Here is an 18,508-nt window from a genome sequence, read left to right on the forward strand (position 1 = left end):
TTGAATTGAGGACATGGAATTCATCAAAAACGTTGCTAGGGAGGCATACAAACTGGGAGCCTATTGAGAGGCCTTTGGGGATACTTAAGGAAACTGAAAATATTTAAATATTTTTATTAACTAATTACATAAGTTTTAACTATTGTTGTAAACATATTTATTTATTAATTTACCTATTTTTGAATTTTAATAATTAATATTTTATTTTAAACTAATTTGGACTTCTTTATATATTCATTATTATTATTATTATTATTATTATTATTATAAGTCATTCTGAATTTAACCTCATCTCTTTATATTTTAAAATTTGTATTTATTATTACTTATAGATATTCAAAATTGTATTACATCTGCTTTTATTAAAAAAAAAAAATAATTATATATAAAGAATATATAATTTTAAAATTATTTATATTCACTCAATAAATACTATTTCGATACTTTTTTAATATTTATTTGTGATTTATATTTATTTTTAGGTAATTAATATTGCCTAAATGACAGCCAAAGGCAGAGAATGCTATTTGGATAAATAGAACAGTTACAATCTGAGCAAATGACGTAATCTGAAAATTGTAAAAAAAAAAAAAAAAAATAACAAAAATTTCTATTTCATTAAATATGGGATATAAAATTATCAAATTATTATGTAAATTTTAAGAATATTTTTTAATTTGTATATAAACTGAAAAAAAAAGGTTGAGTCGCATACCATCAGTTTACATTGCTATTTGTAGATAATCAGTATAAAATAGATATGAAGCAGCAAGCAGAAGAGCACGACATGAGTTACAGAAATTTAGCCTGATCCATATGCTCTTAGTCTTTCCTATATCCATATAATCTTGTTCAATCCCATTAATATATATACTGACTATATTATAATAATATAATATATATAATGCTTGGCAAGTTCGTTCTAGAAATCTTCACATATCTCTTAGCTGGCTGGTGCACTCAGTATCTTGACTGTGTTTCCACATCTCCGCATCCATCAAGCGCTCGGGCCAGCGGCTCGATAAGCTCACACGTTTGTACTTGACATGTCCACGCCAGCCCACCAAATATATGTATGTATGTGTGTGTATATATGTATGTACGTAGTTTGTGTGTGACGCGATCGCTGGCCACCTTGTCCAGCCGTGCAAGGCATATTGCTGATATGGCCGACCACACACACACACACACACACACACACACACAAACACACGCATTCGCACACTCGCACAATCAGTTTGACACCGTGTGACAACCAGTTTGCACCTTCTGGGAGCAGGGCTTATCTGGAAAGCAAAGCGAGCAACAATAATGCAACAACAACAACAACAAGAATAATAATATTAATAATAACAAAAGGTTTATTATTGTGTTAACTCGCATAGCCGCTGGCAGGCAATATCAGTCTTGGAGCAGCTATTACGTCTAATCTAGATCTTTGCAATGTGAAACTGATATGCGAGCTCCGTTTAATCAACATCCTGTGCGATAGCCCCAAGCCAAAAAAAAAAAAAAAAAAAAAAAGAACAAAAACAAATAAAAACTAAAATCTAAAAACAAAACTTTATGCAAATAAATTCAATGGCCCGGGAACGGGAGCGGAGGAAATTGTGAAAATCGCGATTTCGAGCAATCGAAATTTATAGACCAATTACGAGAGTTGGTATGGGGCCACTCGGAGCTGAGAATAGAAACAATTCCAAGATAAATACTTATATATAGTAGTAGTACTACGCCTGTGTGAGGGGGCAACACATTCAATTTCTGCTTATCTTCCTGAAAGATATTAATATTGCCTTAATTAAATATTTATCATATCGAAACATAGTTTTAATTTCAATTAGTTCTTTCATTAAATATAGTGAGCCATGTGATAAATGTAAATGTGTGAAGTTTTGGTATATTTAAATAAATTGTAAATTTAAATAAATTATAAATATCAACATTTAAATTTCCTGCTGCTTGTTGATAAATCTAAAAAAAAAAATAAACCATCAACAACAAAATTGAAGTAAAGAAATCATAAAAATATATATTAATATTTATGGCACTTCAGTAATCGTTCAGTTTATGGGCTGTGTAAAAATACTTTCGTTGTTGTTGTTGTTTAGCATAATATATGACCAAGCACTCGCTGTTTATTATACGCATTCACAACAGTGAAATGGGTATATAGGTTTGGTGCAATGCCCGTCGCTGTCTGTCCGTATGAGCTTTGTATCGAATTGTAAAGTGTGAAGATTTTCCTCATCAGCCCATAATCAAATGTATGTATATAACTTGGAGGCGTGTCAAACTAGAACTGACAGCACTTGAGCCGTGCATGAGTATTCGGAAACTGGTTACGCCCGACTGCAACTTTTTACTTGCTAATGCTGTCCGTATATACATATATATATATATCTATATACATACTCATAATGCCTAGGTATGTATGCAATGCCGTAGCTCGGATTCGAGTGCTTTGTCGCGCTCATTGATGAGTAATTTAAATTGCCGTAGCACTTGTTTATTTTATGAGATACTCAAAAACATCTACTTGAGTTCGAGTTCTTTATGTGCCCTCCCATGTAGTGAGCGAGTGGGAGTGGGAGTGAGAGAGAGGGGAGAAAGAGTTATTCCCAATGTGACTTTCGATTCGCGATCCACTTGCATTTTGTATGGCTCACAGTCAGTTGACAATTGAGTGGCGTATTCCACAACTACATCAACACCAACAACTACCACTGGGCGACTGCTTATTGCCCGCCACCCACTAAATCGGCTATTGATGGCCCTGCCATAAAGTCAATATGTTGTAACCGGGCAATTATGGGGCCACGCCATGCCATGCCATACCAGCCCAGGCCATGCCATGTCATACATTCGTATTGAATGCATTGCCTATGGCCGGGCCCAGCTTATCGCTGCACTATGGGAAAAAATCCCATTTTTTTGGCATTAATTCCAAATAATGAGCTAGAGATATGAAATTTTTTGTGGATGCTCGTCAGACTTTAATTTAATTTCGGATTTTTTTGGTTTTTTCAATTTGACCCTGATTTGACCCCTATAATTTTTTTCCTTGATATTTTTTTGCCGTTAGTATGAATTTGACAGTTCTTTTCATATTTTCATATTGTTGAACTAAAATTAGTCACATTCTTCTTCTAATTTAATATCAAATGCAATATCCTCGTCTTCTGTCCATTCGTCACTTGAATCACCTTCATGATTTTTCAAAATATGATCGAGAGATTCAAATAGTGCAACGACTTCATTCGGAATATTCCTTTTTTTATTTAATTTTTGGCGTTCATTTAGGCAGAGGCTTGATAATAGAGGATCCGACGAGTCTAATGCTCTGTTGAAAACATCAGTTATGTTATTCAATCTGCTGCATTTTCTTGCATGAGATCTTCTGTCATTCTTGTATATTTTATTTCTGGCTTCATTAAGAGTGGAGTTTCGTAATTTTCCTTTGACGCAAGCTCTGATGATAACTTTCTTTTTAAACGACATCCTGCATTTTCATAATTTAAATATTTACGTCCAGCTTTATTTGGAGACGTCTCGTGCTCACCATGTTTAATGTTTAACTTTAAATCGATCTAACATTCTATTGCATTTCAACAAACATTTTTTTATATAGTGAATAAATTCCTCGACTTCTTTTTGGATAATTTTTTTAAGATCTTCGTTCACATTGTTGTTAAAAGATTTGGCAATAAAAGATATTACAACGTCGTTTTGGCGGTTGTTGCATCTCCAAATTTCCAGCAGCACTGAGCGTCTAAACTCAAGCGCAACTACAACATGTCAATTTTCGGGAAAAGGGGCAAAAACGGGCAAAAGTTATTAATGGGTCCTTATAGTATATGGTTTAGTTAATTACCCTCAGCTAAAACTGCCGAGGCCTAGCGAGGACTGTTAAAGTTATACTCCACAGAACACAAACATATTTGTTAGGATTAAGCTAAAAATACACATGAACAACACATTGCACAGTTACACAAAAACACAGAAGTATACAAAATCACTACGGACACTTATTATATATACCTTTATTAACTTTTTGCATATTAAGTTTTAATTTATGCGATTAACAAATAAATTTTATACAGCTAAAAAGTTGCGATCTATTTGGCGCGCTTTTTCACATTGCAATGCAGCGCTGAATCAGCTGACTTTGTAAAATTATCAAATAATAGGGGTAGTCCCCAAAAATTTAACAAAAATATTTTGATTCTATCTAATGAATTTAGAATTGGAAAAAAATATTTCTTTAGCGGTTTGAGACAACAAAAAAATTGTATTAATGCCAAAATATCGTACTTTTTTCCCATAGTGCGCTGGGTATCATTACCAAAGTCCAGGCTATGAGTGCCAGTAGTACTATATTCGTATAATCATTAATGGATTACGAGTCCAATTGCCGGCCACACAGCTGAACGGTAGCTAAAAGCCATAATCAAGTCGTATTTATGAGCTGCTTAATGCTTTTTTTTGTATTATTTTTTTTTTTAACCAGCTGCCGCTGCCATCTGATAACTATCGATGGCTTGTCGACACTGCAATACCCTTACACACTCCTTACCACCATCGATATACATATGTATACTTTGGCCAGCTCTTGGCTTGAACAAAGAGTTCATGTCGCAAATGAGTGTAATGTCATCTATGTTAACTACACATATCAAATATTATATTGCCATTAAGCTCGCATTTAGAGAGCTATCAAGGTTTCCATGGATTGGTTAATAGCTCCATTAAAATGAATAAACAACCAGGAGTGATGCTATACCTTAAATTAACTATATTACTCGAGCTATTTACGAGGGACTAGCAATATTAATATCCTAACTATTCAGTTGATCGTAAAGACTCAGTTCTATATGAGATGTAGGCTGCCCCAGCGACGAGGAGAGGCTGGTCGATTTCGTCAGCTCAATAGCTCTAAATACGAATAGTTGAAGCGATACCAACCTCTGGACTCTAGACTCCAAGCCCTGGCTTTAGACATTTTCTCTTTTTTGCAGAGTCTACCCGTTTCTCTCAGTTGTGAGCATGGGGAAATCATATATGTATTTTGTATTATTTATTTATTTTCAAGAAGTCAAGGCATACATTCATAGACAAAATTTGCTGCATAGCAAAAAACGCAAAAAAAAAAATATTAAAAAAATAAAAAAATAATACAAAAAAAAATAAATAAAATAAAATAAATAAATAAATAAAAAAATAAAAATAAAAACACGAAACTTGAACTCTTATTTTCTACGATTAAAAACAAAAATATTTATATATTTTTTTTACATACTCTATTAAAATTGCTTTCTTATATTGCCTGAAGTGTGGTGAGACTGTACTTGCATTATTTTTTTGTACAGACTCAGCTCTTCATTTAACATATATAAATATATATATCTATGTATATATGCTGAGCCTTTTTTCTCAGTTTACGAATTATTGTTGTTTATTTTTGTATTTTTTTATTTATTTTATTATTATTATTATTATTATTATTATTATTATTATTATTATTATTTTGTATTTAATTTTGTTTGCAAAAATGTTCAATTATGTTTAATGCTAATTTCAGATTTTCATAGATTGAAAATAGATATTCAGATCTGCGCCACTCTGGATTTTTCTTGTTCCCTATGAAATGGCGATGCTCAGCTGCAATGGAGCAGATAATGATGGCATTAAAGGAGAAGCTGAATAAGATCACAAATCATGGAAAATTTCTGCTAGCGACTACATTGAATTAACATTGTAGGGGACAATATCTAAATAGATAGCCGTCGAATTCCATATACATCAGCTAAAAAATAAACAATGTTAATCTCGAATATTTTTTTTTATATTCACTCAGATTTTGACTGCATGTAAATAAAGCACTCTATAAGCAATTCATATAGAAACACGAATATATATATATTTTGGAAATTTTCTTTTATTTTCTGTTTATATTACAAATACATTTGTTAAGTTTGATGAAGTTTGTGTTAACATTAATGAATTCGTTACGCGCTATAAATTCAAAGAGTTTGCATTTTTCTTCTATTTAGTTATTTATGCACTAAAAAAAAAAAAAAAGAAATTTGATTATATTTGAATTTTTAGAATTATATGTTACAGTTAGGATCTCGCCTGGACCTCTTCTATGTTTATGTGTTCTTTATAAACAAATGGAATTACGCCTACGAATCGGACACTACTTCATTATTGTAGCAATACATATATTATATATATATATATATATATATATATATATATATATATATATATATATATATATATATATATATATATATATATATATGTATATATACACGATTATAACTATTAGCTGTCCCGTTAGTTGAATTTTATATATGTATATATATTTAATTTGTTTATATTTTATATGTTATATATATTATTTATTTACAAAACAATGTTTTTTTTATTTTTTTTTTTTTGTGTTTAATTTTGCGCATATTTTCTATTTGAATAAAATTATTTATTACATTTAACTAATGCTAGGCGAAAAAAATTGCTTACTTTAACTAACGTTTCTTTGTTTTTTGTTTTTTTTCTTTTTTCTTTCTATTCATATTAACGACTCTTGTGCAAAAAAAAAAAAAAAAATTGTGTAAAAAAAAAATGACTACGACTAAATGGCCCACAGCTTTAGAGCTGAGGGAAAAAAATGTTTCTCTTCTTCTTCTTGTTTATTACACGAATGATATCTGTTGTTGCTGTTGCGTTTGTTGTTGCTGTTGTTGTTGTTGTTGTTGTTGTCACTGGCAACACTGCAGCAACAATCGTGGCTTGGCGTAGAGCACTGGCCAAGACTAGTCTGGGTGGTTCGCTGATGGCCGATGGGCAACGGCAACCACTCGCGGCTCTTTATTTATTATTGCACCAAATTTCCGTTTGTTTTTGTTGTTGTTGTTGTTTTTTGTCTCTTTGTTCGTTCGAATGCCCGATCGACGCAGCTCAGCTCGCGCTTATTGTCCAGTATTCGAGTCGGCAGAGTCAGTTGGGCGCTGCCATCCAGGTCGGCCACCTACTCGAACCCAGGCAGCTAGCAATATTAGGACCACCAGGCGGTTCGCTGCGCGTGGGGATGGGCGTGCGCGTGGGCGTGGGCGTGTAGGCCGGCAGCGGCGGCAGCAGCCGCATGCTGATAGGCAGCGGCGCCGTTCAGCGCCACCAGGTGATGGGCGGCGGCATTCTGCATGGCCGTCGCCGTGCTGACACAGTCCTGGGCCAGCTTGGAGCCATCGCCCAGGCAGGGCTTGCCGTTGCGCACCAGCACGGGCACAGCGACGCGCCGGGGCGAGGGCAGCGCCGACGGATGATGCGGATGGATGGCGTTGCCATGTATCATGCCCGTGTGCTCGTAGCCCTTCTCGTTCTGCGCCCGCTTGGTCTTGTAGCGATGGTTCTGGAACCAGATCTTCACCTGCGTCGGCGTCAGCCGTATCAAGCTGGCCAGGTGCTCGCGCTCCGGCGCGCTCAGGTAGCGCTGCTGCCGGAATCGTCGCTCCAGCTCGTACGTCTGCGCCTTGGTGAATAGAACGCGTCGCTTGCGCTTCTTGTTCGGCATGCCGTCGGCATTGACGCCGCCGCCGCCGCTGCCGTCCGCGTCGTCCACATCGTCGATGTCCTCCTCGATGCCGTCCTCGTTCAGACTGTCGTCGTGGTTGCTGCCGCTGCCGGCGCCTCCATCGTGCTTCAGACTATTGTCATTGTTGTTGTTGTTGTTATTATTATTGTTATTATTGTTGTTGTTGTTGTGTAACGCATGCGCCGCTGATGTGCCACCGGCTGCAGCGCTGCCATGCAGCGTATGCAGCGCATCGCCCACAGAGAGCGCGTCGCTGTCCGCCGAGCGACTGTAGCTCTTGTAGTCGCCAGAGAGGGCGGGCGAGGTCTGGCAATTGGAGCCAATGTATGTGTAGGAGACCTCGGAGGTCACTGGTGAGGTGCTATCCGGACTGGCCGGCTGTTGAGTACCTGATGAGAGAGAGAGCGAGCAGGGGGGCAAGAGTGTGAATTAGTTAATATATCAATATCAATTGAAATGAAATAGTGTTGTTGATAATACTATATTATACTATATACCATAAGCAAACTGATTTATGATCGTCATGATCATCTGATGACGTATGATATATGTATATGACACCTAAATATGCTATCGATATGTCTGGTTGATGATGATAATAATGATCAGGAGCATCAGAAATAACAAACACTGGGAAAAGAGCTTATATTCCCCATATATATTGTAATAACAACAGCCTTACTAATATAATTTATATTCGTATATTTTACAAAATTAAATGTTAAAATTAGTAAAAAGTTCACTGGACCATATTTCTTTTTATTTTATTCTTTATTTATTTATCATTTTATTTATTTTATTTTTTATTTCTTTATATAATACGTTAGTGTTGAATATTTTCAATGTCACTCAAGTTAAAGTTCATTCGAGTTCTTATGTTAGGAGCTTTTTATTCTTGTTCAAATTGAAATTTGATTTCAGCTAACTTAAATCAGTCAGAACGCTGCCCGTATATATATAGTTTATATAGAAAATCAATATCGAAAGATAAGTAGGTACAGTAGAGTCCCGATCATTCGAAATGGCAAGGGAATCAGTTTTTTTCGACTTACACAAAAATTCAAATTATCGAGAATTATTGAGAACGAATTTTATTCAAAAGGATGGAGTTTTTTTTTCGATTTATCGCGATTTTCTATTTAGCGGAATTCAAATAATCGAGACAGGACTGTATTAACTTCCGACGACTTGTCAAAATTTGAAACTAACTTTAATTCTCGACTATCTGCATAAAAAAATGACTGGAAAACATAGATCAACTATTATTTATTTGCTACATAATAACGAATCTGCTGAATTAAAATTTCATTGGCAAAAATATGAGAGATGAGCAATCCATACTAAGAAACACATCTAAAGAGCACTACCAGGACAAAAACTAAAGTTAAAGTTTGCTTTATATATGCATAAGAATATATATATTTATATTTATATATATATAGGATATCTTCCACATATGAAACAGCAAAAATGTTGAACAAGAAATTTGAAAGCAGACTAAGCAACAACTAGGGCTGTGGCTCACAGTCTGTATTTATCTAGCGCCCGACTCTGCTCAGTCTAGTTGTAGAGTCAATTTGTCAACAATTTAGAAAAATTAATGCAAACACACACACACACACCAAACACACGCAGGCACACACCCAGTGGACATGAGCAGGCAGAAATTGGCAGTGGGTAAAGAGCAGAACCGCCAACGAGTCGTACAATTGGATTAGGCTGCAGCTAGAGAGTTGGAGGGATGAGGGATGAGGGGTGGCAGTGCAGATGCAAGCGACCCTGACTCGAACCACGAACACCGCAGAGCGGAGAGCAGGGAGAGGGTACAACTAATAACGTCAATTAGAAGGAGCGGGCCATTGACTAGGCTCGATCGATCGGATGCTACCTGGTTGACTGGGCTGACGGCAGAGACAGAGCCAGAGGCAGAGGCAGAGGCAGAGTCAGAGACAGGGGCAGCGGCAGAGACAGAGGCAACCCTGCGGAGTTACACCTTTTAGGGCAATTGCTCGTCTGCCTTCTGACCTTCGCAGTGTTGCCTTTTGCGATGACTGTTTGTGTGCGATCTTTTCATTCTTTTATTATTTTTGCTGTTGTCATTGTTTGTGCTGTGCTGCCAGCGAGTGCGAGCGAGAGAGGGAGCTTGGAAGAGGAAGAGGAAGAGAATACATAACCAAATGCTAATGAAAATACATTAAGGTCTGCAACTGGGAGACAATGGGATGCGACACAAAAGCCAAACCTCAAACAGCGCTGCCTCCTAATGGCCGCCGCTGCCCCTACCCCTGGCCCTGGCCCTGCCCCTGACTTCTGTGTGCCGCATCCTGCATCCGGCTCCCTATCTTCCGCTATTGCCCAACGCCCACTTTTGATATAGCCAATACAATTGCCTTGATTTATTGGCCAGAGGCATTTGGCTTCAGCCTTTGTGTGCGATCCTCGCATTAAAGACCATCTCAAGTTTGGCTTGCATTGCGCATTCCGTCACAATTGACTAAACAGAACTTGGAGGAGCAGGAGGAGGGCCGTCTAAACCGGCCCAGACCCTCTCTCGGTTCCCGCTCCCGTCCAGCTCGAGACTCGTCCTCACCATGACAACTCAACAAATTAATAACTTAATATAATCAAAACGACTCGACTTACAGCTGTGAAATTTCCAAAAAAAAAAAAAAAAAAAAAAAAAATTAGAGAGAAAAAAACAGCAAACAGGCAACAATTATAATTTGTAGCTGAGCACCATATCAACGAAAAGACAAAAGGAAAAAAATGAAATTGGTATAATAAAACAAGGAAAGGCCGTGCAAAAGCGAAAAAGGACGAAACGGAAGTGCGTGCCATAAATTTCCAGGCTTATACGAAAGGAATGACTGAACAGTGTTGTGTCCGCGACAACAACGCGGCAGGGGACGGTAAGGGCAACGGCGACAGCGACGGCGACATATGAACAAAACGAAAAATAAAAAAAAAAGAATAAAAAAACGAAAAGCGAAAAATAAAAATAACAAAATTAATCCTCAAGTGTGAAGCGCATACAAACTATTAGTCAAGATTATGTTTGGGCCACAGTTCAGTCGGGGGTTTCGACTCGGCTCTGGGCCTGGGCCTGGGCATAGGCCTGGCAACGGGGTGGTTCCGACCGCACGGCCACTTCGCATTTCAAGCACCTGAATCGACACATCATATCCCAGCTAACTGCACTCCATGCAAAGCCGAAGGCGTCTGCCCAATGGGGCGTGGCATGGCCACAGCCAAGGGTTAGCCCTCGACTAGCCCTCGACACACAAACTGCGCCCGTAGATATGCAAACACAGCTGCCTTTTGTGAGGCAATTATTGAACAATATTATTAGGCGTTCACTCTCAAATATCCCCTGCTCCTGCTCCTGCTCCTGCTCCTGCTGCTTCCCCTGACTCTGCTTCTGACACTGCCCTGTTAACTCTATGGATATAGTGTAACTCCGGTAGCCGAGCGCATGTCTAACTGCAGCTGGGAAAACCTTTTCATGCTTAGCTATTTCATGAGATATTTATGACTTGAGTCTATCCATATGTAGAACTTCTTGAAGATGATTGAGAAATATTCAAACATTTAACGTGACAACAAATTATTTGAAAGTTTTAAGTCTAGGCTTTAAATGTTTGTAGACTTATAGACTGATCGATATATATCGGATATTGTAAAATAACTCTGTTATGGGAAGGCATAACTGGTGAGCTTAGAATAGCAGACAGTTAAACGGCGGACAAATGAAGAATGGGCTGATACTATATGTATTGTATATACTATATAAAGATCAGTTAGATCGGTGTATGTCTGGTGAACAAGCAAAAATGTTTATCAATGTATGAAGTGCTTTGAGTTATACGAATTTATATATAACATATATGTGTTGCATAAAAATGTAAGATAAAAAAAAAAAAAAAAGTAAAAAATGTATATATGTATAGTATAGTATAGTATGGGTATCTTTCTTATTTTGTATATATTATAATAAAGGCCAACTATATTCTATTGAAGTACATATGTTTATTACATTTTAAGGCGAAATTTAACCTATTGAAATTAAATAAAAATATTGCGCAATAGAATATAGTTGACCTTTTATATATTTAGATTTATACCAAAGTCCTTATGCCTTTTAATGCCCAATAAAGGTCTTTGCAGCCGTAAATCTATGTTATACGGCCGTATCATATGGGAATGCTTTAAATGGGGCTGTTCGACTGGGAAAATAAAATAATAGACGTAATGGATGTCAGCACTCGATAAGATCCGATAAGAGACTCTAAATATAACTATATATCAGATCAACTCTGCTTCTAACCCTCACAAGATGTTTTACAGAATCCATTAGCTAACATTTTCAGTGAGCTCAACGGAATAAGAGAGAGAGAAATTACAAAAATATATTTTATAATACGATATAAAATATATAGCTGGACTTTAGTCAAGGAGTTTACTTCCTCAATACTCAAAGTAAATGTCTGCATTTAATCCTAGTCTAAAATATATTCTATTTGGATTATTTAAAGACTTACCATATAGCTCGTTCTCCTTGATCCACGCACTGCGCCCCGAGTGGGTGAGCATTGTCTGGGCCATGTGGTGGTACGAGGACATCTCGTCGAAGCTGCTGGCGAAGTTCTTTGGCAGATACTGGCCGGCGGCCAGCAGATGGGCAGCGGCCTGGGCGGAGGCGGCGTTGGCGTGGGCGCCCATGTGGGGCATGGGCGGCTGGGCGCCGCCCGCGCTCTGGTGGTGCGACAAGGGCAGCGGGGCGACTGGATGATGCGGCTGATGGTGCAGATGCGGATGGTGGAGCTGCTGCTGCTGCTGGTGGTGCTGGAGGTGCTGGTGGTGCTGCTGCTGCTGCTGTTGCTGTTGGAGGTGGTGCTGGGCCGAGTGATCCGTGGTCTGGTGATCGCCGTGCGCTGCGGGCGTCACATGCTCATCCGGGTTGCTGGGCGGCGCCGGTGGCAGCGCTGAGTTGGGCGTGGGCGACAGAGCCGTGGGCGTCGGATGGCCATGCCCATTGCTCGGCTCAGCGCCCAGTTCGCCGCTGTGGGTGCTATGACTGTGACTGTGGCTGTGGGTGCTGTGGTGCGCGGCCGCTGCCGCCGCTGCTGCGGCACTCTTCAGCTCAGAGCCATCCAGATTGAGTATGTCGGATATATGAAAGCCGGAGCGCTGCGACGACGGCACCTTGGCATCGAAGAGGCTGCAAAGGAGAGAACAAGAGCAATACAGTCTCGATTGTCGATTCAACACTTGCCGCCACATCCACATCCGACATCCGGTGTCTTTCACTGCTCATGAATGAACGGACAGGAAGATAAACACAATGGCCAACAAATTGGTCGGGTCACAGTTCGTCACACTACCTAGGGATCTACCTGTGCGCACGGCCTCTACCTGCCGCACACTGACTTCGGCCAGGGCCAGGGCCAGGGCCAGGGCGAGCGAAATTGCACTGAGCTGCGACTCGTCGCTCAAATTTTCACACTTGCTGGGAATTAACTTTGATTAAGTGCAGCCAAATCGCTGGATTATTGACACCTAGCACCGAGCGAGTCTGGGCTCGCACTCGGACTTGGATCGGCCACAGGCCCAGTTTTCAGTCAGCGTCTTAGTTCGAGGCTAAGCCAGGGCTAATGCAAATTTGATTTTCCACTAATACCATCAACAATTAAACGCAAATCCTCTGCCGATGCTGCTGCTGCCGTTGCTGCTGCTACCTGGCATCGGGTTCACCTGAACCTCAACCTGCAGGCTAGGCCAGCCCGGCCGGGCTAACTATTTGCCGGCCACATGTTGGCGCAAGTAAAAAGCGCTCTTGCTTCCGGTTTTTCCACAGCCGAATTTTCCCAAATGTGCGCGCGAAATTCCCACGCGCTCAGGTCCATCAGGACCATCATCAGCGGGGCATTCCCCGCATGTCTGAGCGGAATTCCCTTCGGCAGTCGTCCCAACCTTCGGCCAGACAGTGTGACGCCGCTGCCGTCGTCATCGTCGTCGTCATTTGCCGCGTTGTCTGTTGCACACATGTTGCCCGGTTGGGGTTTCCCTGCAACTCACCTATGGGAATTTCTAAGCCAGCCCGAACAGGCCAAGCACTTGAGCAGCGCTCGGCCCTGGGCCTTGAGCACAGTTGAGCATGCACCAGCCCAGCAAATCTGCGGATCGGCTCGGGGGGAATTACGTGGTCAGCTCGAAGCGGTTCGCTTCAGGATTTGGGTAATTTGCTAGCCAGCGGGCAAGTGCCCTAACCCACAGATTTGTTCAATGTTTGGCAGTTAGTGACTTGATTGGATTGCCGGCAAAGCTCGTTACGGCCGAGCGGGATTAGTGTGGGCGCAGTTCATTAGCCGAACAGGGGGCATAAAATAACACAGACAGGGGCTATAGACTATGAGACTGTAAGGAATCTAGAATATCAGAAATATATTCAAATTACTTAATCTCAGTTGCAATTCACTTGAAGCCAAGTTTTTGAAGAGATCGTTCAATGGATTGTTCAATAGATCGTTCAATGGATCGTTCAATAGATCGTTCAATGGATTGCTCAATCGATCCTACTATAATGAGTTGATATTTAGTCTAGATGCGAATTATATTATAAATGGAGGCTTGATATGCAAATGTAGGTGGATGTATATATAGAGAGAGATGGAATATGTAGATATCTTAGAGAAGCTAAGAGTTTTTCTGGTTCTCTGCCCAAATGACATTATATAGGCTTGAGCTTAAGGCTTAAGTACAGCTTAAAGTTAACCAAAGTAAAAAGTTATTACAAGTTGACCAAAAACAGTTAAGTAGAGTAAAGTAGATCCCATATACCATAGATGCTCGGCTCGACACCTTCAATTCAGCAACTCAAGCGCGCAAAGCTCTGATTGAAAGATTCCTGGAACTAAGATCAACAACAGTCAAGCAGATGTAGGCTTAAAAGTCCCTTTTAGTCAACTGATCGAACTCCTCAATTCAGCAACTACCAAGAGCAAAGCTCAGAGTAAAAGAGATAGCAATAGAGAAGGAAGAGAAAGAGGAAACTCCTATGACTTGACTCAAATAATCTCAAGTGAATTCCATACCCAACGCATGCTTAAAAGTCCAATAGTGAAGTGATTGAGCTTTCATGAAAAGCTCAGCGCGAAAGAGACAGCAATAGAAGGAGAAGGATAAAGAGAAAGAGAGCGTGCTAGTCAAGCAAGATCTCTTCCGCTCGTCAGTTCGGCTTACCCAGGCAAAGCGTTGCGCAGCGCCGCCGGATAGAAGGCAGCGGGCAGCAGGGCGTGGCTCCAGGGCGGCAGGAGAATGGGCGACCAGGGCAGGAAGGGCGCTGCGGCAGCCGCTGCCACCGCCGCCGACGAGGGCACCATCAGGCTGCTCATGCTGTGCAGCCCGGGGAAGCCGCTGAAGGCCGCCGCGCCCGTTGGAATGCGCAAGTGCTCGGCGGCCGTCAGAGTGGCGCCGCCCGTTGGCGTCGTCGTCGTGGGCACCGTGGTGCTGGCGGTGCTGCTGATGATCTTCGCCGCCCGCTCCAGCGAGGGCGTCGACGTGCGCAGCGGCCGCTTGGGCGTTGTGGGCGTGCCGGGGCTAACGGTCGCCGCGCTCTGCGGCGAGGCGGGCAGGCTGCCGGCGCTGCCCAGGCCGCTGCTGTTGCCGCTGCTGTTGGTCGTCTCCGCGGTGCGCTCCTTGTGCTGCTTGGCGGGCGTCCGCTCCACGTTGGCCGGCTGGCTGTGCGACGTGGTCATGTCGGTGGCCGTTGTGGGCGTCGTTGGGGGCGCCGGTGGTGCGGGTGGCGCGGCCGTTGGCGGCGTTGCGTTGCCCGATTTGCGCCGCTGCTGCGCCGGCGGCGGCGTCGGCGACGGCGTACCTTTGCGTTTCTCCGCCACTTTGCGGCCGTACAAATTCACAAGTGTCACACGTGCAAAAAAAAATATGAAAACGAAATGCGTAGATAAATCCCCAAGGGATTGTCTAGTACAGCCAAACACAATCTCAACACTTGGCCAGAGCTTTGCGAGCACCGCACGTTATCATAATAAGTGGCAAGGCGGATTCACTGCGATTTCGATTTCGATTCCGGTTTCGATCTCGATTCGAATTTCGATTTAGTTTGCATTTGCATGAAACATTTAGAGTTTTGATTTTGGCTTTGATTAGATGCGATTTCGGTTGGAGATTCAGCTCGAGCTGCCTAGTCAGACTGATTTCGATCTTGTTGTCGACTCGAGTTCGGTTTGCGTTGTCAGCCGCACTCTAAACATTCCAAACTGAAGTGTCATCAACAACTAACGAGACATCAAGAACTCGACACGAGTCCAAGCAGCCAACGGCGCAAAAGTACCAAAAACTACACACACACACACACACACATATAGTCAGTGAGACAGACACGAACACACACACGTACGTACGTATGCTTTGTATATGGTGCATCCATCCACCATTGGGTATATAGCCTCACACAGACACACACACACACACTCGCACACATAGAGAGTCTCTCTTCTGGCTGTTGTTTAGTCGCGGCGCGTTCGTCGCATTTTTACTAAGTGGCTTCTCATGTCCTTTTCAACAAGGATACTACGTCGGCAGCAGCGGCAGCAGCAGCAGCAGCAGCAGCAGCAGCAGCGGCAGCAGCAACTATGTGAGTGGCTCATTCAACCACCAGCAATAGAGGCGGCGGCAGCAGCAACAACAACCACCACCATTTGTTGTTGAGCGCGCATCCTTGCGCCAAACAAGGCCAGCCTATACGTGTGTAGGGCTGCCATCTCGCTCGCACTCGCTCGCAACAGCCAGCCGACGACGACGAGTGCCCACTTGAGCCGCCTCTCTATGCCCTCGCTGTCCATGTGTATGTGTGTGTGCGTGTGTGTGTGTGTGTGTGTGTAGAGAGCTGCCATTGTGCCGTTCGAGTATCGGCCCTTTAGACAGAGGCAGAGTCTGAGCCTGAGGCTGAGGCAGCCAGCCAGTCAGACAGCTCGCCGCATCCCAGCGCACTCTGACGCCCCGCTCTGGACCTCTTTCATTCATGAGCTTGGCAGACTGACGAGCTGACGAACTGACCGACTGACGGACTGATTGGCTGACTGGCTGGCGACTTTTCGCCCTGTCCAGCACTTGATGTTGTCAACAATTGCCGTGTCATTATATTGTATTTATCATTATCGCCGTTCCTCCAGCCGAACAGCCGACCAGCTCCTAGCCCAGCCGGCCAACTACTTGTGTATGCGTGCCTGCGTCTATGGGACATCATTGTCTCGGAGTTGAGCGGAGATGCCCTTCGTACGCTCTTACTCTTGCCACAACTGGCATCTGATTAAGGCACTGCCAACAGCTCATCAACTGACGCCATGCAGGGAGCTCGCTTCTCGAACAGAAACTAAGTTTAAATTATGCTGAATATTGCTGGAGAGTTGATCAAAATCAAAACGGGTCGAGAGGAAAGGCAAAGAGTCTGAATAGTGGAATTATATAAATATTATATGCATAGTATAGTATATTTTATAAATATACATATGTCGTATTATATAATAAATATCGAGATATATGAGTTGTTTATCCTCAGAACTGCGAATACCTTTGGGTACTTCATTTTGTTTAGATTTGATTTGAAGTATATAGACCCTAGTTCAGTTAAGCTATAATTCGTACGATGAGAGAAACTCAATTATATAGGAAATCTGATTTTTCAACTATGCAAATAATAAATCAATATATTAAATATCTAATATTATTATCAAAGACGAAAAGAAAAAAACACATTTTTTCAAGCTACACAAATCTCTCTAACTGCTGTTGTTCGATAAACCTTGATAATCCTTAGAATTAGATATTTCATCACACAATCATATAAAAAAAACTAAATCTAAATATATTATAGATATATCGAGCGCAGTTAATTATTTATTATAATAGCAAAACTATATCTAATTTGAATATTAGGAATAAAGTTTAAGGTCAAGCCGATTCATTGATCACTACAACAAAAACCCAATCTGGCAAACTAGATTTCTGAAAATAACATCAACTCGATTATCAGTTTCATTTCATTTTAATTGATTCTTCGCAATCTAATCCAGACTCCAAATTTAATTTGCGTCTAGTTTTGACTTTGAAATGTTAAATTATGTATATGAAAGGACTGTAATCAATAAATATAAAATTGTATATATTGTATTGTATATGCTACTTTTTTCTAAGTTAGACGTATTTAAATACTGAAGAAGAATTTTTGAAATTTATTTTTTTATATATTTCAGGAAAAAAAAAAAAACAATTTGGTCTCCTTAATTTCAAGAGGAGTTGGTCTAGTTATAAACCAGAATAGTTTTATTTAGTTAGCAAAAATAGAACTTAAGACACGGGCATTCCATGCTCAAAATATATGAAAAGTACTGGTACAATAATATCAACAGTACGCTAGGATTGTATTTGTAAGTGCACGATAGGCCAGCCATTTTAATGATAGTTGAATATTTAAATTGAAAAAAAAAAAATTAATATATATGCGTAAAAATGTTTTTTTTTTTTTTTTTTAAATAATAAATATATTAAAAAAAAAAATAATAATAAAAAATATGAATTATTAAACTAAACTTTAAGAATTTGAGTAAAATGTGTTCAACTAAAACTGTTTCTCTTACAAATATATCTTGCATAATAATATATAATGCATTTTTAGTTGAGGGATCCGAGTGAAATTTCATTTATCTCCTTTGATTATTACTTCGGTTATTATTATGTGATTATATAGCATTTCATATTATATGAGATTATGCACATATGAGTTCTTATTGAACCGATTGTTGTTCCATGTAATCGTGACGACTTGCCAGGCACTTGAGCAAAGAGTCGGCACATTTGATTCGATGCGATACGATTTCATAAGCAAAGCCA

General features: G+C 40.6%; 1 protein-coding gene and 1 long non-coding RNA gene across 3 annotated transcripts in view; both read right to left on the bottom strand.

The window, feature by feature from the left end:
- Window positions 1–3,364: 3,364 nt before the first annotated feature.
- Window positions 3,365–4,313, bottom strand: LOC122757472. Its single transcript, XR_006357520.1, has 2 exons — window positions 4,042–4,313; window positions 3,365–3,955 (listed from the first exon to the last, which is right to left on the bottom strand). It is a non-coding gene; the product is annotated as an uncharacterized LOC122757472 (long non-coding RNA).
- A 2,140-nt stretch (window positions 4,314–6,453) lies between these two features.
- The window catches only part of LOC6584521 (homeobox protein vnd), a 25,810-nt gene continuing 13,755 nt past the window's right edge, over window positions 6,454–18,508 (bottom strand). The window contains exons 1-3 of one of the 2 annotated variants that reach the window (XM_002010140.4): window positions 14,840–15,410; window positions 12,139–12,818; window positions 6,454–7,989 (exon numbers count right to left, since the gene is read on the bottom strand). In XM_002010140.4, coding sequence (XP_002010176.2) covers window positions 7,064–7,989; window positions 12,139–12,818; window positions 14,840–15,354 — 2,121 coding nt within the window. In that variant the 5' untranslated portion in view covers window positions 15,355–15,410 and the 3' untranslated portion in view covers window positions 6,454–7,063. Of the gene's footprint in view, window positions 7,990–12,138; window positions 12,819–14,839; window positions 15,411–18,508 lie in introns of those variants that run through there. The other variant, XM_032732532.2, reaches the window with a different exon arrangement.

Source organism: Drosophila mojavensis, unplaced genomic scaffold, assembly GCF_018153725.1.
Source record: "Drosophila mojavensis isolate 15081-1352.22 unplaced genomic scaffold, ASM1815372v1 contig_136, whole genome shotgun sequence".
NCBI lineage: Eukaryota > Metazoa > Arthropoda > Insecta > Diptera > Drosophilidae > Drosophila > Drosophila mojavensis.